This window comes from Eptatretus burgeri, chromosome 1 (genome assembly GCF_056783735.1).
Source record: "Eptatretus burgeri isolate ZD-2024b chromosome 1, Ebu_testis_v1, whole genome shotgun sequence".
Lineage (NCBI taxonomy): Eukaryota > Metazoa > Chordata > Myxini > Myxiniformes > Myxinidae > Eptatretus > Eptatretus burgeri.
Window position 1 is genome coordinate 90581164 of NC_140961.1, and position 22020 is coordinate 90603183.

The 22020-nt window shown below is 45.3% G+C and overlaps 1 protein-coding gene across 1 annotated transcript in view; it reads left to right on the forward strand.

Moving 5' to 3' along the window:
- The first annotated feature begins 730 nt into the window (after nt 1-730).
- LOC147034938 (transmembrane protease serine 2-like) overlaps nt 731-22020 on the forward strand; it is a 115691-nt gene continuing 94401 nt past the window's right edge. Inside the window, exons 1-2 of the mRNA XM_085891513.1 lie at nt 731-870; nt 18656-18839. Of these exons, the coding sequence (XP_085747639.1) occupies nt 841-870; nt 18656-18839 (214 nt within the window). The 5' untranslated portion in view covers nt 731-840. The remainder of the gene's footprint in view (nt 871-18655; nt 18840-22020) is intronic.

A 22020-nucleotide genomic window follows, 5' to 3' on the forward strand; every position in this document is an offset into this window, starting at 1 on the left:
GCTTTTCCGAAACCTTGTGAATTTTTGGCTTTTTTCATTGGCTCACCTTGGCATTTATGAAAATGAGGAGTAGTCACACTGCATGGAAGTCCATCAAAGTCATAGAGTAAAGATTAATTAGCTTTGTGAATCGATGTTTCTGATGCATTTTCAATGCTACATTGAAAATCAAAAGATATTGATAAAATCTAAGAGCTCATCGGGTTCATTCGTAGTCTGTAGAAGACAATCGACATACGCGGATCATGTCCACTGAATAATGCCTGATCTTCGACTACCAAGGCAGGTCGTAGGTGGACTCCAGAGGAAGTTGGAAATTCCAAAGTTGAAAGGTGTGTCATTCCTTAGCTGAATATTGCAGTGTATTGTGGCTTGGTGTCGAGGACCTGATGATAACAGCTTCAGACCGAGTGAAGTGGTGACTTTTCTGCTCCGACTTGTATTACAGCATTGTGTCAGGTTGCTAAATGACTGACTAACTCATTGTCCTCCTTTAATTTTCTTCCATTTTAGGTACAGAATTACCAATCAGTCCTTGCACATTCGGTTCTCGCGTCCACCAGGAGCATATACTACAATTAATTAAATTGTCAAAACATTGAACCAAATAATTTGCACAAACTTCAAAACTGCTGTGCATGAATTGAGGCTCTCGATGCAACAAGAACTTGCAACATCATGTAACTTCCTAAAATGACTCTTTAACTGTGCGTGACTTCGACCCCGGTAGAGGTGTGTGCAATGTGGGCTGAACATTGACGTCACGAAAAACAAATCGAACAAGAAAAATTGTACATGCCTCTTTCCTCTGTGATGCTGATGTAAGTGCACAACTCAAGAATGCAAGGCACTGGAGAGAGACCGCCACAGGTACTTGCGATTTATCTTTTATGGGGTATGAATGTGAGAACTCAACATAAAGGACTTTGATTGAAAGGGGTTTCATCTAAAAAAAACGAGGAAATTTTTTTAATCTGGGAAGCAGAATAGCTAAGTTGGTGGCGTATTTGCCCTTGGGCAGTTTTGTTTGGGGTTTACATTTGGCGAGGTTGTTTTTACTAAAAGAAACTGCAGTTTGAGTACAGTGCCGTGAAAAAGGAGCTGAATCTCAGAGCACACCTGTCATTTGGGTAAGGGACCAAAGCAGACTGAATCATCTGGATTTCAGTGAACATTAAAAACGACACACTGTAATTCAAAAGCACGGGCCATAGTCTGCAGGTGCAACACCTAAAGTACCTGCTTCGGATTAGCTCTGTAAATGCATTACCTGCATTGGGTGTGAATGAAAAAGTGTGTGCATGGTAAAAGGGAGGTCAGCCAAATGTTATCGTATGCCAAAGTTTCCTTGTATGAAGCATGCAAACTTGTCCCGAGTATTGGAGGAATTTAGCGACGTTTTTCCTTTAAACCTGGAGGAATAGCTTTGTGTTATTTTATTTCATCTCTTTTTTTTTTTTTACCTCCGCCAACGAAGGTGAGGATGTTATGTTTTCACCCCTTTCTGTCTGTTTGTTTGCCTGTGTACAAGATATTTCAAAAAGTTGTAAACGGATCTGGATAAAATTTTGTGGACAGGTTAAGTGTGTGACAAGGACGAACTGATTAGATTATGGCGAAGATCCAGGTCCGGCTCCGACTAGTAGAATTTTAAAAGTGATTCTTTACCATTGAGAGATTGGGCCAACAACGATATATAGCACGGTATCTCAAAAAGTTGTGGACGGATTTGGCCGAAACTTGGTGGACAGGTTTGGTGTGTCATTAGGACGAAGGAATTCGATTTTGGTGAAGATCAGATTCCGGATCTGGATGTGAGAATTATTTAATTTTTTAGGTGATTCTTCACCAATGAGAGATTGGCCCAAAAAGGATACATAGCCTGATATTTCAAAAATTGATTAATTGGGCCTGATATGTTCTCGTGGATCAGGCATTACGTGGCGTGGCGGAGGTATGCATTCGACCCACTGCTCTTCTTGTTACCCCTCAGCCCGAATTGGCTAAGGGGTATTGTCGTCATAGGCGTTGTCTGGGCAGGCGTCCGGGCGTCCGTCCGTCTGTCAACTTTTGGTTTCAGTCAATTTCGAGGAGAATACCTTGTCCAATTAAATCCATTTTTTGCAGGGTATGTTGGGGTTGAGTAGAGGAAGGTTCCTTTCGAAAATGGGCGTGCGGCGATTTTCAATGTGGCCTCCATGGCAGCCATCTTGAAATTGGTTTCCGTCGATTTCGAGGAGAACACCTTTGCAATGTCCGAGGTGCAGCAGAGCACGGAGAGTGAGAGCGTAGCAGTAACTCCGCTTTATTGCGTGCCCGAATGTACACTACTACCACCCCTCCGGGCGAGTCATGATATATGAAACCCAACCACGTGATACAGCACACTCCTCCCCTCGTAAAATGACAATTCCAATGACGAAATGACAATTATAAAATGACTAAACTAAACCAATCAACATTCAAAATGCTCCAAGAACCGCGGCCGTTTTCTGACCCGCCTTGGGCGGGCAGCGCCGCCAGATGGCCCAGGCTCAGACGCCTCCCGGCTAGGTCGAGGTGACACGCTCGCTGGACTCACCCCATCCGCAACAACAGCTGCCCTGGCTGACAAGCTTGCCCGTCGTCCTCGGGCAGGACTGAATCAGGTGAACACCCCGCGGGCCTCGACACATCTGACCTTGGCGATACAACGCCTGGCCATGGTGACATCACAGGTGGGGGCCCCATGTCGCTCGGCACGGGGGGGGGGGTGACGCTGAACAGGGATCATGCATTTGGTCCATGTGCCGCTTTCACACCTCCCCACCATCAGTCCGCACCATGCAATTTGCCAGCCCCAGTACCACAGAGACCACAGCCGGCACCCATTTGGAACCGTGGAAATAATCGCGCACCATTACCCGCTGTCCCACATAGAAACCGCGCAGCAGCATCGGACGTGACACCGCCCCACTCCCCGACCCTCCAGGTCATAGCAAATCCAGTCTGGACCGCAACGCCTGTCCATAGAGACGAATGGCAGGAGAATCGCCGGTGGCAGGATGAATAGCGTTCCTGTATTGGAGCAAAAAGACATCGATCACTGTCTGCACAGGTGCAACACCTCCCCTAGACAAAGCCCGTTTCAAGATTTTAACAAATGATTCCGCGTGTCCGTTCATGGCAGGATGACACGGTGCGGACCTCAGACGTTGAATACCGTTTTGACGCATAAACTCATCAAATGTACCTGCGATGAACTGCGGACCGTTATCGGAGACCAGAACCTCAGGTATTCCTTTATTAGCAAAGATCGTCCGGAGTTTTTCTCCCGCAATGTTTGCCGATGTATGCTGCATTACTACAACGTCCGGCCATTTAGAGAAAGCATCGATCACAATCAAAAACATTTTGCCTTTAACTGGCCCCGCAAAATCCACATGGACCCTCTTCCAGGCCCTGGCTGGGTTAGGCCATAGTCCTGAAGTTCGAAGTGGGTTATCAGCATCTGTTTGATACATGGCGCAATGCTTAACCATCTGCTCAATGTCTTTATCCAACCCCGGCCACCACAAATGGCTACGAGCAAGACTCTTCGTCTTCACGACGCCAAGGTGACTGAAATGTAGTTCTTCCAAACACTGCTACCTGAACTTCAGTGGAATCACCGCCCTCATTCCCCACAAAACGCACCGTTGGATCAACGACAGCTCCGATGCGCGCGACGCGAAAGGCTGAAATGACGGTGTTGAAGCTAGATCGCTCCAATTCCCCGTAGAAATCGCCTGAACGACACGGGCAAGCACTGGATCATGAGCTGATTCCACTACGACCTGTTTGGCCATGATCGGCCTGCTTTGGACCTGGCTCAGTGCAAACACATCAACCCGGTCGGCTGATTCAGACGAAGCTGGACCCTCCGCACAAGGCAAGCGTGAGAGCCCGTCGCAGTTAGCATACTTCTCGGTGCTTCGGAACTGAATATCGTAGCTGTCGGCAGCAAGAAATAGACACCACCGCTGTATTCGCATGGCCGCCACCACCAGTACCCCGCATTCGGGTCTCAGGATGAACTGAAGTGGTTTGTGATCCATCTGCAAAGTGAAATGCTGCCCCAGCAAGTATTGATGAAACCTCCGCACATGCCAGACGAGGCTGAGAGCCTCGCGCTCGATCTGGGCATATTCCTGCTCTGCTGTGGACAGGGTTCGGGATGCAAAACAAACAGGCCACTCAGAACCATCGTCCATCCTGTGGGAGAGCACTGCCCCGATGCCGTATGCAGAGCTGTCGCATGCCAATAGGAGCGGACGCGCAGGCTATTAGTGCAAGAGGACCATATCCTCTGTGAGCAGCCGCTTGACCCGGTCGAACGACGCCTGGTGTGCAGGCCCCCAGGCCCAGCGCTCGTCCTTCCTCAGCAACTGCGTTAACGGCACACACTGCGAGCTGAGCCCGTGCACGAACCTTTGGTAATTCTGTGCCATACCAATGAATGAGCGCAGCTCCGTCTTGTCACGAGGCGGTGGCATATGGTGAAATGCCTCCACCTTCCGAGGGCCTTTCAACAGCCCCTCCAGTGTGATGATGTGCCCGAGGTATTCTAAGCGCTGCTTGAAGAACGCGCACTTGTCCCTGCTCAAGCGCAGGCCGCACACTTTCAGCTTCGTCAGCACTTGGGCAATGTTCGCAAGGTGCTCGTCCGCCGTTTCCCCGCAATGAGCACATCGTCCAGGTAGGTTTGAGTGGGCAGGCCAATGCAAACCTGATCCATGGCTTTCTGCCACAAGGCTGGGACTGAAGCAATCCCAAAACAAAGTCGGGTATATCAATAGAGTCTTTGACACGTGTTAATTGTCAAAAGCTCGCTACTCCTGGGATCCATCGCCAGATGAAAATATGCATCACGCAGGTCTAGCTTCGTGAAGTATTGACTCCCCGCCAATCGTGCATATATCTCATCGATTGACGGCAGTGGAAACAGTTCCATGCTGAGCCCTGGGTTAACCATGGACTTGAAGTCCCCGCACAATCGGACATCTCCATTCCGTTTCAGCACCATGACGACCGGGGTGGCCCAATCTGAATACGACACCCGTTCGATCACTCCACAGGCCTCCAGCCTATTCAGTTCACCCTTGACCTTGTCCCGCAGGGCATACGGCACCGGTCGTGGTTTACAAAAACGAGGAACCACCCCCTCCTTCAGGGAGAGCTTTGCCTGCACGTCCTAGAGTTTCCCAAGGTCGTCGCAAAACAAACCTTGATGTCTTTGAAGAATCTTCTCCAACTGATCCTCCCATCGGCTCGGCACGGGTTGCACAAGGTGAACGGCGGCCCAGTCTAGCCTGATGCGGGTCAGCCAGTCCCGGCCTAGGAGAGATGGCCCGCTCCCCCGCGCCACATACAACGGAAGCGTGGTGACCTGGCCTTGGTAGACCACAGACATGTCTGCCATTCCGACTGGCGTTATCCTCTCGCGGGTGTACGTGAACAGTGTAAGCTTTGACCTGATAAGCTTCAGGCCGTTGAGTCTATGCGCGGTCTGTTCACCTATGATCGACGCAGCCGCTCCCGTATCAACCTGAAATGTGATTGGCGTTTTGTTCACTTCGATTTCCACCGTCATCGGGCATGCCGCCGCAGGACCAATTGAAAACAGGCTCATCATCGGCTGCAGGTTCCGCCCTAGGTCGCCTCGCCCATTGCCGTCCATGACCTTAACGGTGGCCAACGCCCCTCAGCACACACGCTTCAGATGACCCACCTTGTGACAATGTAAACACATGGTGTTTTTATATGGGCACACACACCGCAGGTGTCGACCTCCACATCCCAAACACGTCCACGGGGTCACCTCACCGCTCGTGCGGCCGCGCGGTGACGTCTGGCCCCATCCCACACCGAAGGTCGTGCGTGCGTCCTTGGGCGCTTGTGACACTGCGTAGACCCCCGGGCCATCTGGTATTCTGTGGCCGGCGATGGCCCGAACATCTCCGAGAGTCTGCTCGACAGCTGTAGCAGTGTCGACCACCGAGTTGAATGTAATGGCTCCACCCTTCAGCCGTAGAATCGCCGAAACCATTTTTGCTTCTTGTAAACCGGAAATAAAGCGATCTCTGAGTCGAGCTGGACGCTCCCCCGCCGTGAACTTGCAGGCTACGGAAGAATGCTTCACTCGTGCTACGAAATCCACGACGCGCTCCCCCGTACCTTTCACGAGGTGATCGAACTGGTATCGAGCGAGCTGTAATGACTTCTCTGGCGCCATGTGTGCTTTCATATTCTGCACAATGTCCTGAAACGACAGCGTGTTCCCACTGAGCTTGTCCGGTGCCACCAAATCACTCAGTAGTCGATAATGCTCCGTCAATAACGAGGCGAGCAAGATCGACTTTTGCTTGCTCTCGTCGTCCACATCATTCACGTGGAAATAGCACCCCAATTGTTCCGAAAACAATTCGAAGTCGTCTCCGATGAAAACGGGCATCTGTCCGTGCGCCGTGACTCGTCGATCAACCATCCTCGTCGCCAACTGTAATGTCCGAGGTGCAGCGGAACAGGGAGAGTGAGAGCATAGCAGTAACTCCGCTTTATTGCGTGCCCGGATGTACATTACTACCACCCCTAGCGGGCTAGTCATGATATATGAAACCCAACCACGTGATACAGCACAGCCTTGTCCGATTAAATCCATTTTTGCAGGGTATGTTGGGGTTGAGTAGAGGAAGGTTCCTTTCGAAAATGGGCACGCTGCGATTTTCAATGTGGCCTCCATGGCAGCCATCTTGAAATTGGTTTCCGTCGATTTCGGGGAGAACGCCTTGTCCGATTAAATCCATTTTTGCAGGGTATGTTGGGGTTGAGTAGAGGAAGGTTCCTTTCGAAAATGGGCACGCTGCGATTTTCAATGTGGCCTCCATGGCAGCCATCTTGAAATTGGTTTCCGTCGATTTCGAGGAGTACGCCTTGTCCGATTGAATCCATTTTTGCAGGGTGTGTGTTGGAGTTGAGTAGAGGAAAGTTTCTTTCGAAAATGGGCACGCTGTGATTTTCACTAGCCGCCACGGTAGCCATCTTGAAGTCTGATTGTTTTTCGATTTGACGTCCAACGTGCTCCAACTGACTGCATCATCGTAATATCACTGCTTCCTTTTACAATGCATGGGCTGAGGGGTTACGCCCGCTTTGCGGAGCTATTTTTTTATTTTGTATGGCTAATGGTGAAGCTTGTACATAAATCATTTGCAGATCAAGCACTCAAAGGACAAATCAACAGAGTATATGGGATTTGAACTTGGGATTAGCATGGGTTAGGCTGGTGATGCCAAACTGAACAGTCAATTTCATTTGCTCTTTGAACCCTCTGTTGACAAAATAAGGTGACATAAGGAAAAAGGAAAGATAAGGTCAAATGAGATAAACTGGATGTTATCACTCACTGCCTGCAGTGCCAGATTAACCTTCTGTGGGCCACAATTTGGGGAAGCATTGTGAAAGATAGGAGATGGCCACAGAAGTTGTCTTTAACACAGAAAAACAGCTGCACATGTTTTATTTACACTATTCGCAAGTTTAAGTTGTCAGTCGAGGTGGTTGTCACTCAGGTACCAACAAAAGTATCCCAAGAGCAGATGGACATAAACACAAGTGTCGATAAAATAAACAACAAATTATAAAATACAAAATCAAACATTGGATTCAAAAAGCATGGGCTCCTTCTTAGTGTGTGTCTGGTGCCAAGGCACCATTGATGCCATTGTAAATATGGCCCAGCCTATATTCAAATAATACTGAAATATATATTGAGATTAGTTCACACTGAACTGATGGTCGTTAAAATATGGAAATATATAGATAATCTTTTTATATATAAAAGTACAGCTGGTGTTGGCTTAGCAGGTAAGATGGCTGGCATGGGACCGAAGGGTCCTGAATTTGAGCCCTCATTGCTATTGAATTAATAACAGGCAGGGTTGGCTCAACTTGTCATTCTTCCGAAGTTGGCAAAATGAGTACCAGTGTACTGGGGTTTTAACCATTCATGGTAACCTGCATTTGAGTGGTGACAAGCCCAGGACTGTACTCAGGTCAGGTCAGGTATGCGAGCAGGCGCCGGAGCAGTGTGTCGCTGCGTCCACTTTCCATGTGTACTCCAGGGGCCTCTGTCTGGCAATCCTCCAGGCAGATGCCTGGTCTGTCCCTATCTCCTTGAGATGCTGAGAAACCTGCTGCAACCATGAGGCATGTGATCGGCCCATTGGCCTCCTCCACTAACAAGGCTCCCTCGCTGGGAGAATCTGATGAGCAGGAACAGTGTCAGGAAAACGAGCCACATGTCCATACAGCCGCAGCTGACAATCACGGACTATGCAGGTAACAAATCTCATTTGAATCTCTCTCAGCAACCGCTCGGTGGACACAAAGTCCGACCAGTGATAGCCAAGGGTTCTCTGAAGAGACCTGGTATGAAATGAATTAAGTCTGTCTCAGATCCCTGGTCAGAGTTCAAGTCTCACATTATAGAGCAAGACTGGAAGCACCAAGGACCTCAAGACTCGGACTTTCATCTTTCTGTACAGTTAACGACAGCACCACACCCCATGATCCAGTGAATCCATGACTCCCCAGGCCTGACCCAGATGTCTATTGACGTCTGGCTCACAGCCCGCAGAGATATGAATATCACTGCAAAGATTAGGGAATCTCTCTGTGACCTCAACATCCTCACCAAAAACAGGTACAGACAAGATAGCAGCAACCAAGACGTCATTGAAAGCCTGGATCTTAGTTTTGACCCAGGAAACCCGTAATCCCAGTGGCTCTGACTCCTCATTCAGCACGACAAGGGCCCCCAAAAGGATATCCAGAGTCTCTGCAAAGATGACTGCATCATCTGAAAAATCAAGGCCAGGGATCTTGACATTCCCAAATGACGCACGGCAGCTTGATCTTTCTGACATCCTCCCCAGAATCCAGTCAATATAAGCAGTAAAAATGTGGGGGGCAGTACACTCCCCCAACAAACTCCAGTAACAATTGGAAATAAGTTGTAGATGGTGTTACCACATCTCACAGCACTCTCCGTACCAGAGTATAGTTCAGACATCAGATTGATCAGTTTTGGTTGGTGGCACGCCATAAAGACTAAGAATTCTCCAGAGGGCATCTGAATGCTTTGCAGAGATCAACATCGACTGCAAGAGGACCACGCCAAAACTCTCGTCTGCATTCGGTGAGGAACCGAAGGGCAAGGATTCAGTCAATCGTTGACCTCTTTGGTGTAAAGCCTGACTGCTCTGGGTGCTGTTACTGAAGCAGATGATGGCAAACCCTATGAAGAATTATTGGAGCAAAGACGTTGCCTGGCACTGAGAGCAGCGTCACCCCTCGGTAGTTGTTGCAGTCTTGATGATCACCCTTCCATTTCCAGAGAGGGACAACATGGCACCTCTTCCAGTCAGTTGGGATGATGCTCGTGTTCCAGGCAGAGCATAGAACTACATGCAACGACATCAGTACAGCATTTCCACCAGCCTTGAGAAGTTCAGCATGGATGCCACAGATCTCAAGAGCTTTACCCCCATTTTAATCGTTTCACCATAGCCTGTGTTTCCACAAACAAAGGTTGATCACAGTTGATTGGAGGCTCAGCTATAGGGATAATAACACCACTGACATCTAACTCAACAGCTGGTGGATCAGATGGATTTCTTGTCTTTTGCTGAGCGAAGGGTTTTACGGTGGCTGGAGTGCAAATCCTGCCACCAACCTCCTAATAAGAAGTAACCCAACTGCAGGAGGATGTCTGCAGACACAGTTGGACAATAGATATGGATGACCGATGGCTCACAAGGAGTTCCTCCACCCTTTGACAGTTTTTGGTTTTATTCCTGCAGGGTGTTCATATCATACACCCTCCTCACCAGAAAACCTGGTGGGTGGTGCATTTAGTTGATGATAACCCGACCATGAAACAGGTTAGTGCAGGTTTACATGGCACCTGTAGCAAGTCAGAGATCTTGATCTGATCTGACCTGACATTGCCAACTGCACTCCTTCCCAATGAAACTGCCTCAGCAGCCCGATGCGCATTCATAGTACAAAAGGAATAGTATTATTAGTAGTCGTAGTATTATTATTGTTATTATAGCTGTGCTCTCAGCCTGGTGTTGGCTTAGTGGTTATGGTGGTGGCTTGTGATCCTTGGGTCCTGAGTTCAATCCCCGTTGGGCCGCTGAATTAATACACCAGGAGGATGACTCAGCCTGTCATCCTTCCGAGGTTAACAAAATGAGTACCAGTGCACTGGTAAGGGGGACACTGCATCAGTGACATAGCCACATCCCAACCAATGATGCAACCAGCAGCCACAGGCTGCACTCGATTGAGAGAGAGAGCTGTGCTCTGTCATATCTGTGTCACCTTTTTCACGTATTATAGCATGAGATATTCTCCAAGATTACTTTCACAGTTGGAATAGTTGGCTGGACAATGGCAAACCTGTATCCAGTAGTATATCATATTTGTCAAATTTTGAATGCTAAAGCACAAGCTGAGAACAAAATTATTTATATCCAGTAAAGAAATGCAAGTTTATTGATTTATTAATTGACTTATATAATCAGTTATGGATTTTTATTTTGTGTAGCTGTGCATATAAAGAGTTGATCCAACGTTTGATTACCCCCTCATTGAAGATCATTGATGAGCTAATTGGAATATTACTGACAATCTGGAAATGACAAAGTAATCCTCATCGAACAGTTTCCAGCAACTTAGATTCAAAATCTTTTGAATCTACATCCTCAACCACCAATGTATCCCTCAACCTCTGAGATTTCCATTAAAATTCTGAAAACCAAATGTGTGGTCAACAAAATTTCCCCATTAGTCTTAAAACAGATTTGCAGAAAATAACTGGTGGAATAAATATTGTTATTAGCTTGAGTAGTATATTATGAATTCAAGTGTTATAATATGGCACTGGTATGCACGAACCTTCTCAGTTTCCAACTGCATAAAGATAACGTCAAGGAAATTCAGACAAAGAAAAATGGTCGTTTTGTACGTTGTACCACGTCCATGTCTGTCCCAGCAATTCCACACTGTATGTGTATCAAGCGTTTCAAATATCATTTAATGGAAATATAGGCCTGTACAAACCAATGAAGGTTTTTGCACAGTCAGAAAAAGACATAAGGAATCATAAATGTAGTAGATTGTGGACAGCAACCGCCCAGTGTGGTACTCCCGTTCTATTTAGGAGCGTTAAAGTGGTGCCCGGAACCATCTTACACTCTCCGTGTCAGGATTGCTGGTCTTACTTTCTGTCTCACTCAAACTATAGCTACTGAGCTCGCTTTAATCTCTCTTTTCTGCAAACAAACATCATATACTTTTCATCATACATTTGTCTTACTCACTCATTTTCCTTCCGCACTTTATTCTCTCTTTTCTTAATTCTCTATGCAGTTCTTTTATTTAAGGATTGGCCTTGATGAGGACTATTTAGTCCATGCCTGTGGCCTTCAACGTATAAAAAAAAGAGGAAATAAGTCCTGTTTTGGTTCCTGTTTGACATTGTCTGTCTTCTCATTTCTGAATGTTGGTTCCATTTGGGGAAAGGGGTGTGTGTGTGCATGTGTGTGTGTGTGTGTGTGTGCATGTGCACACGTATGCATGCAAGCACATCAAGATCATTTGAATTTTTTTAAAAAGCTCTTCTGGCAAAACATTTGCAAAGGATCCACTTAATAGGCATGAGCTTAGCAGAGCTACAGCCCTCAACATCTCCGTAGGATTCTACTGCAGCCAATACTGGGAAGATAATTTAATTCTCAATTTGATAAACCAGTCGACCCTGGAGAGGCACTCCTCTATAAAACTGATGTGTGTGTGTGTGTGTGTGTATATTCCAAAAAAAAAAATGTCCCTTGGGGCTTCCCATTCTGCCAGCTGCTACGTCCAGCTGGCCATATGTGACTGGGGCTCTTGGAGACTGATGTTGACAATCTTGAGGCTTTCTGCTTGGGATTTGTTTATTGTGAAGGCAAAGCAGAGTTTGATCGGAAACTGAATTTGTTGAAAGTCAAAAGGCAAGCTTGTGTCTGATGGAATGATCGGTATCCTTGGAATCATGGCTTGCTCTCCTTTGTTTGGTCCATTGGTGGTGGTGCCATTTAGGAAATTTGGCAGCAACTGCTTGATGATTAGTCGAGTTCCATTGCAAAGCTTTGGTGAATAAAGTTTGCGTAACAACATGACAGGCTCTCCTATTTTAAGGAGGTAGTGAGGAAGCATTCCTGAAGCCTCTCAGCTGTTCATCAACTCCGTGGGGTATGTCACTGATTCATCATCAATCATGGTTTTGTCCACTGATTTGTATGAAGTGGCTTGTCCTGGGAAGATCTGCAGAAGTTTCCAGTGATGGTTTTCAATGAATAATTGTGTGGAGCAAAGATCACATACTCAATCAGCTACCTCTATGCATTTGTGGTGTTGCGGTAAGTGTGGATACCCCCTCGACTGAAAATATTTGGCTAAAGATACAATGGTCCCCATATTCTGTGGTATACTGATGAAATATCCATCGCTAAGATTTTGCACTTGGCTATTTCAAATCGTCAACGGCAGCTTTGCAAATTGACCTGCATTGTGCTAACCATGAAGGAATGACTGCATGTTTGTTATCAAATGAAGAATTGTTTTTTTTGCTTCCAAATATATGAAGATTTGAGGCATCAATCTCATTGGCTTTCATGCCACCACACACAATAGGAAGAGTTTGGCAGAAATCTGATAACACCAACAAAATCCCTCCCATGAGGTTGCTGCTCTTGAGGATGTCCTTCAGAGTTTGGTCTCGAGCTTCCACTGCCAGTCAATGTGACATTGTAGCTTCATTCCAGAAGATGACTTTACACTCCTGAACGAGGGATGCCAAATCTGAGCCACGTTTAATGGCACACATTGGTGATTATGTGCTTGTCAGGTTGAGTGTGATTTTAAATGTAGAATAGGCTGTTCGTCTGCCTTGAGGAAGCTGGGCAGCAGTACCACCCACTTCTTGCAGCTGCCAATGCGACTTAACCACTGGAACAAACTTTTGTGAGAATCAGAGTAATACTCCAATCCTAGAATTGATATGTGCCATCACATTGTAATAAATAACAATTTGGTCGTCTGTAAGCTGCGGCTGTTGGTTCAACATGATTAAGAAATGCAACGCGGTGAGACATAAAACTTCTCTCAAATCATTTCTCTCGCAAGTTGGTTGTCATCTTGATGTCGCTCTGGAATCAACAATCCGTACACATCCAGTGTTTGGCCTCCCATTAGCTCCACAGTGTTTGACAAACACTTGAGTGCATCATTGAAGATGTAGTCGTTGTATTCCTTGTCTGGCTACCTTGCTTTCAAGTGAAATTCAGAGGAAGCATCTTCTGCCATGCATTGCTTGTTTTGTACCCACAGTGAGGATGGGTTTCTATGGTCACAAGTTGTGAGAAAGATGGTGAAGAGTGAGTGCAGCATTGATGGAGAACAGCTTGCATGCAAAAATTGCCAATGTTGGTCATCCTCTCGCAGCTCCATGAGGCAGCTGGCCTCTCTGACAGTGTAACCTTGGATGCCTCGGACAGTGTTGATGTCCTCAAATGAGACAGGGCCTTTCTTGTCATGCAACAACAACCATAGATAAAAGCATTCATGCTGCCAAGGATGGACATTGTACAATCTTCCAAGAGCATTGCTCCTTTTAAAAGTAGGTTTTTTATCATCATCATGAAAGACATCTTCTCCTACATGGCACTTTTGACACTTCTTGCTTGATGTGTTCCACGTGAAAAAAAAAACTCTGGCACACTTGCGTATCATAGATTTTGGACAAAAAGCTTATCTGGAGTGTGGACTGGCCCTTGTTTTTTGCCTGTAAGAAGTGCAAAGGTCAAAGAAAGATGTGAGAGTGGTCTTGGGTGGTTCTTGTGCTTTTTATCTGGCACTCTCCTCAGTGAAGTTGACATTCCGTTCTCCAGGTGAATTTGCAGTGGGATCACTGTTGGGCTGTGTTCAAGCACTCGAAATTCAAGCAACCTCCAGCAAGCTTCAGTGGTACTGGCGTATCTGGCAGTCTGATACATCTGCATCTCATCTCTTGGCTGAACACAATGGAGTCTGCAGATGGCCATGTTGCAACCCTTGTTGACATTTTTAGCACATCCCTGATTGACTGAATACTGCTGCATAGCTTCACATTGAGGTGGGAGTTAAATCTCCATGTCAGATATGGATTGTAAGGCACACGTGATCGATTGGCAATAAGGGGGTAGGTGTTCCTTTGAACATTTTCTCAGCTTCTTGGCTTCTATCTCGTGCTTTGTTACTCTAATTGAGTCTACTTATATTGATTTAGTCGAAATAGATGAATTTATTCTCCATAGATTGATGTGGGTGAGGGGGTGTGGGGAGTGTGGAGAGGGAGGGGCGAGGGGTCTTGGGCATTGTTTAATAAGCAGGTCATAGGGCAAAACCTTCCTGTGGAGAGTGAAAACTCTTGATACCAAGTTTGTGCACCATGTGTCAAAGGATGTGACTGGCAAATCAGAAGAAACACCCTCAGTTAGGGGGTAATGTGGGTGGGGGTGTGGGTTGGAGAAGCTGCTCTCCTGGAAGAGTGGACACACTTCATGCCAAGCATGAGTGAGCTCCATGGGTGAAAGGGTATACCCGGTATATGTAATGGAAGCCAACACTCATAGGGAGGGGGTGGAATGGGGGGTGCGTGGGGAGGAGGTGTTGGGGGGAGGTTTGTGGTGCAAAACTGCCCTGGAGTGAACAGCCTTCATGGCAAGTTTGAGGCCCGTGGGTAAAAAGGTGTGGCTGGCAAATCGTAAGAAAAACACCCACACACACCCACACACACGGCTCAAATATGTATATGTAGATATACATATTTGTGCCGGGTGTGTGTGTGTGTATGTGTGTGTGTGTCCATATATAATGGGGAATGACCTAAGGATTAAGCACAAGAAAATTCATGATTCTAGCTTCAAGGGTTAATGCTGCAGATTGTTTTTTTCGTTAAAATAACCCCACATTTAGAGGTTTTTCGGCCGTTGCTAGGCAACGGAGGGGTCCATAGCAACGGTTCTTTCTCACACATAACTAGGACATACCATGAACCTACCATACCAGTTTCATGTATATCTGACTCATAGTCTCTGAAATATAACGAACTTCGTTTTTTTATTGTTTTCGACCAGGGTTCATTCAAAGTCTATCTTGTCCGACAGTTTTCATAGGATCCGGCTGGAAATTTTTGACAATATGGCTGAATGTACTGCCCACAGTCGCACGTGGCCCGATTTTTGAAAAAATATTTTTTTATGATTTTTCAAAATTTTCAAAGTCCCGTTGCTAGGCAACGGTGGTGTCCATAGCAACGGTTCTCGTTTGCACACAACTAGGTCATGGTATGAACCTACCAATCAAGTTTCATCGAAATCGCCATTGTATTAACTCAAATCGCCATTTTAAATACTGATAATAAGGGGAGAAAAAAAATCTCAAAAAAAAATTTTTTGAGATTTTTTTTTCGACTGGATCGACTACCCAACATATCGATGGAAATACTCATAAGAGTGGACTAGATCGACTACCCAATATATATATATATATATATATATATATATATATATATATATATATATATATATATATATATATATATATATATATATATATATATATACAGGTTAGCCCGAAAGTTACTTTACCCCTGATAAATTGCTCGCACTTCCCTCCGTCCCTCCCCCTCTGCCCTCGCCCGCTCTGGTATGCGGAAACACTAACTCAGAAGAATGATGGAGGACATACAGATACAATGACAACTTAATTATTGTAAGTACTGCACAATAAAACCTGTATATTGAAAGAGTTCAAGAACAATAGGGGTAAAGTGACTTTTAGACCACCCTGTATGTATATATATATAACTATATATATATATATATATATATATATATATATATATATATATATATATATATATATATATATATATATATATATATATATATATAACTATATATATATATATATATATATATATATATATATATATATAACTATATATATATATATATATATATATATATATATATATAACTATATATATATATATATATATATATATATGTATACATATATATATATACATATATATATATATATATATAGTTGCGAATTCGCGCCCGCCGGCGTGCGATCGGCCATGTAACTCGAATCGCGGCACGTCGCCCACATGACGGAAAATTCTGTCGTGACCCTCTCGGACTAACGCCGGGAGCTAGTCACGGGTGGGCCTTTCGGCCTCACCACAATCGTGCCAATCGGCCCCCGCGTGGGATAGGGTTGTTCGCCAAATTCGACCTACGTAAGTACCCACGCGGAGGGTAGACCGGGCGATCGCACCTCGCTGCAGGTCGACTCCGGACACGGGCCACTTAAGCGACCCGTTCTGTACTATCGGGATAACCATGCGGTGTTATCGTCGGCCTCGACGGTTCCGATTAATAATCGGGCATATTAAGCCCACTACCAACCCTTTACGTGAAGCAAGATGGAGATTCAATTAAAGAAAAGACGAAGCGAAACGGGAAAAACAGTTCAACATAATACACATTTATTCCGCGGCACACGGAGAGCACACATATACAATTACAACAATTATGCACAAAAAGCAGATGTAACAAAAGAAACACAACAATGCAGATCTACTACCGACTACGCGAGCACGCGGCAACACTTACACAATTTTACTTTACAGACGGCACCAACAACACATTTACTCAAAAGCAAAAGAAAAGGGCCACGCTCAAAGACAAGGGGACAGACGGGGCCTGTGGGCCGCGAGACCGGGTGGATCCTACCCGTGTCTTGTGATGAGCCGCAAATGTGGCGGCGTGGCAATGCCCCGACTCCGCGCTCCTTCGCGGGTTTCGTTGGCGCTGCTTGGAGTGGGCTGGGAACGGGGCCCCCTTTTCGCATTATCTCAGCATGGGGGGAAAAAAGGGGGGGTTTTTTGATGCTCTGAGGAAAGAGGATAGCTGGCTTGCTTGGGTCCCGCGACGAGCGACTCCACTGCGAGCTCGTCGCCGACCGCCGTCTTCCTTGCCTCGGACCTGAGCTATCCGGTCCCCTCCGCAATTCTCCTCAGCCGACTGCAGCAAATCACCTCAACCGTGCTCCAGGCTCCAGGCTTCCTCTCTCTGCAGCTCCCCGACAGACTCCGAACCCCGACAGACTCTGACCTCCGACAGACTGACTCTCCTCCAGACCCGACTTGACTGCCCAAATTCGCCCTGCGCTCGGCGCTTTATAGTCCGGCAGGAGAACCCATATGCAAATTTCTGGATCAGAACGAGCTCGGGGGTGGAGCCACGCTCGCCCATTGGATGGAGAAAAAGGGGCGTGAGTCTCCCCTGATCCTCGAATTTGCATATATCGATTCTACACCGACGCGCCTGGAGGTGGGGCCAAACCGCCCCACGCTTGCTGATTGGACGGATCAGAAGTGGGCGTGTATCATTCCTGATCCGACTTCTCCTCGGAAAGGCCGCACTTTGCACCTGCGGCTCGGCGCGCGTCCCGCACGAGGCCAGGACAGCCTGACGCTCGGTGCCCACAAGCGGTGCGGGAATGGCCTCAGAAGGAGAGGCGAAGGTGGTGGAGGGTTTAAAGTGGTGGTCCATGGCCATGGCGACGTTTGGAATGGCGGTGATGCGATGTTTGCGGGAGCGAGTTGTGAAGGTAAAGGTCGTGGCTGTTGGCGTTGTTGTTGTTGTTGTTGTTGTTGTTGTGAAGCGGCGTTGCCGTTGGTGGTTGTTGTGTGATGGCGGTTGAGACGTGGTTGGTTCAAAATAAAGATAGAACAGAAAAACGGCTATCTCAAAGGGTCGCAGCCCGAATGAATCAGATTTATTCCCTCTAAACAACGGGTTTGGGGGTAACTACACATGTACTTTCAGAGATATCTCACCTACGGGACCTGAATGGTGGTTTGCGAATTTCCTCAACCGTAACAATATATAAATATATATATGTATATATATATATATATATATATATATATATATATATATATATATATATATATATATATATATATATATATATGTATATGTATATGTATATATATATATATATGTATATATATATATATATATATATATATATATATATGTATATGTATATATATATATATATATATATATGTATATGTGTGTGTCTGTGTGTGTGTGTGTGTGTGTGTGTGTGTGTGTGTGTGTGTGTGTGTGTGTGTGTGTGTGTGTGTGTGTGTGTGTGTGTGTGTGTGTGTGTGCCACTAAACATGTGTGTGAGACAATCCAATTTTGGCTAAGGTCTGGATGCAGATTCGGCCTATATCAGTGGAATACTAAACATAAAATATTCAGTCTGGTATAAATATGCGATCTGGCGACCAATAAATATGCGACCAAGTGCCAACCTCATTATAATTACAGATTTTAAATGTTTTCATCGTCTTATTGAAGTAAATGTACCATCATGCGCCTAAGATAGATGTAAAAAATCAAAAGGAAAAGGACAAGGTGATTAACACTAATGCTCTCTCAACTCCTTCATTTCACAGGGAATCTCCTCTGTTTTCCCAGTACCTGTTCAACCTCAGGGATACCCTGTTCATGGATATCCATCTGCTCCCCCTTATCCATCAAACATGCCTGGCCAGCCGAAACCATATCCCCCTGGAAACAATGCACTCAACTACCCACTAAATGTCCAACAACCTCCAGTGATCCATAACCCACCTGCAAGTGAGTGACATCAGTTTTCTGCTGAATAAATAGGAACTTATTTTGAATTCATATTGATACTCTGTGATCAGGATCCATGCAATGTAGGTATATTGGTGAGACTACCGAGCAGATTTTGAGCCTTTCAGTCACTCCACTTTAGGCCATTTATATAGCTTTTTATCATAAAATGGACTGCAGCTTACAGCTGATGCTATTGAGTACTGAAAAAATATATTCTGCTATCAAGAACGGAGCAGGTGAAAAGGTTTGATGTATTTTAATATTTAAAGAAACAGACAAACAAATATTTGTGATTCTTTGATGGTGAGTTCAAATAAAAAGATCACATGAGAAATGAATTAAATATGAATGAAGAAAATTTTTGGACAAATTACGTCTTACAAACAATTCCCTACAAAAAGCCTTTGAACAATTGTATCAATAATAAATATCAAGCCTTGGTGTGTGATGTTGTGAGCTAAGGAGTGTAGCATTATGGTTTGCTTGATGTTTCTTCAAGTTTACATTTTTATCACAGCAGCGGGCACCTCCGCCCCCTTGTTCGGAGTACTCTTGTCGACCCACTGAACTCGGTTAGCCGCTTCGTGTCTGGGTAGTTAAATAAATGTAAAATTGGCACGGATAGCACAGTGATCAATATAGTAATCACCAGCATGAGCCACGAGGTTAGGAAAGCATGTGATTAAAATGCCGCATGCAATCACCAATAATGTAATCACCACCGTGGTGGGTGCCTGGTGTTAGGTTAATGGTTAGGGTGGTGGGATTAGGATCCTCAGATCCTGAGTTCAAAATCGCACTCAGCTGTTGAATTAACGCCAGGTGGCATTTATTCAGCCTGTCATCCTTCTGAGGTCAGCAAAATGAGTGCCATCTTGCTGGTATCCTGTGTCGGAGTGACGACCAATCCAGGATTGTAACCAATAGTCAAGGCGACTGCTTCGGCAGCACCAACATTCTGCATAGAGTATTGTCCCAATGGATGGATGGACTGTGTTAGGTGAGGAAATATGAGACGAAGAAAGCATGTGATTTTCCGCACCATCTCGATGGACCATTGTTTGCTGATGTGGATAGATGCAATAAGAGTAGACACAAATAACAATGCCGCAGAAAACAGTCACACTTAATTGGTCAGTACCATGACCAATCGACGAGTGAAGGGAAAAACGGGCACACCCAATTGGTCAGTGTTACGACCATTCGACAAATGAATATTGCTGACATAGCTACAGCCACACAACCTCTATTTATTAAAGTAGATGATAGCAGCTTTGCTGGTGTTGTCTTAGTGTGCAAATTTGATGTATTTTTCTCCTTATCTCATCTGTCTGACTCGTGTACTCGGTTGTCATGATCTTTTTCCATCCAATCCCATTTGGCAAATATAATTTGTGAATCCATTGGCCTGGATGTTTGGTTGGAAATCTTCTCAAGGCATCTTTGGAGGTGGTAGAAAGGGTTGGGAGCTGTTTCTTAGAATAGAGGCAGGGGGTTCCACAAAATTACACAAGTTTCTGGCCTCACATCAAAGAAATGCTGAGCAACTGTGAAGAAAGGTACAAGCAGAGCAGTGATCTGAATTGATCTTTCTCTTCATTATTGTTGTGGTTCATTTTCATTCCACCTTGTCAACCTGGCATTCACAGCAAAACAGCATAAGCTGGATATTTCTGCAGCTGCTGCTTTTTGTTGAATGGTTTAGTGCTGGCAGTGTTTGAGTACAGAAAGATTGTGCATCCTTTTAGCCCTTGTGCAGCCAAGTACTGTTTTGTGTTTTTCCCCATTCTTCCATGATCCCATGTGGTAAATGGGGAGACTGATTTTCTTCATACTTCGTCATGTAATTCTGCCTGCTGCTCAATTGGTAAGCCCCTGGTAAAAACACCATGATAGTAAAAAAAGGGAAGGAAAAAAAGGAAGCCTTTTATTCTTGCATTGGTTGAAAGAGCTCAAAAACGGGAGGTCCTACAAGGAATGTCTTGAGTAGTTGTATGCACCGAGGGCTTAAAGAAAAGAAGAGAATAAATTAGTTCAAAAACTTGATGCTTAATTCATATTATTTGATTCGGTAAACTTACCATTGATTACATGAAGATCCTTTTAAGCTTCAAAATTAAATACAGGCTGTCCACAAAGTCTTGTTCCAGTTTTAAAATATATTTACAACCAAACCAAAAGAGATACAATGATGCGGGTTTTTTTGCATTTTATCACATAATTCATCAAGTTTATTGTATTTGTCAGCACACGTCAACATGTGCACCTCTAGTGGCACATAGCACATCCAAGCGAGAATCCACTTCAATCGACGTGTTGGTCAACATCCCTCATCACACTGCTGATGCAATTGGTTATCCTGGTGTGTGTGTGTATGTATATATCTTCTTCTTCTTCTCCTTTCGGCTGCTCCCGTTAGGGGTCGCCACAGCGGATCATCCGATCCGCATAGTGATTTGGCACATGTTTTACGCCGGATGCCCTTCCTGACGCAACCCTGGTCGCCTCTTACGACACAGGGATATGGTACACCTATTTAACCGGGGTATACACCAGCCCAGTACACTGGTACTCATTTCGCCGACCTCGGAAGGATGACAGGCTGAGTCAACCCCCTGGTGTATTAATTCAGTGGCCCAACGGGGCTTGAACTCAGGACCTTTTGGATCCCAAGCCGCTGCCCTAACCACTGCGCCAACACACCAGGCTGTGTGTATGTATATATATATATATATATATATATATATATATATATATATATATATATATATATATATATATATATATATATATATATATATATATATATATATATATATATATATATATATATATATATATGTCCATATATATATTTTTATAATTATACAAATTGGGCTGGTGCTCCTGCCTCTCACCTTTCTCGGCTTCACGCTGCGGAAACCAAGGCATTTAGGATCATTGGTCTCTCCCGCGATGAGGCTGAGTCTTTGGGCCTCTCGCTCTCTCACCACAGGCAGGTGGCCTTTCTGTCTTTTACCATCTCCTCTGTCTGCGGTAACCATTTACCGGTATCATCCCCCACCCCCCTGCTCTTTCTGCGATATGTCCCGCCCCCCATATTTCCGCAGGACGCTCAAGGTCCGCCAGCAATCCCCTTCTAGTAAAATTACCAAAATCACGAATCACTGCTCACCTT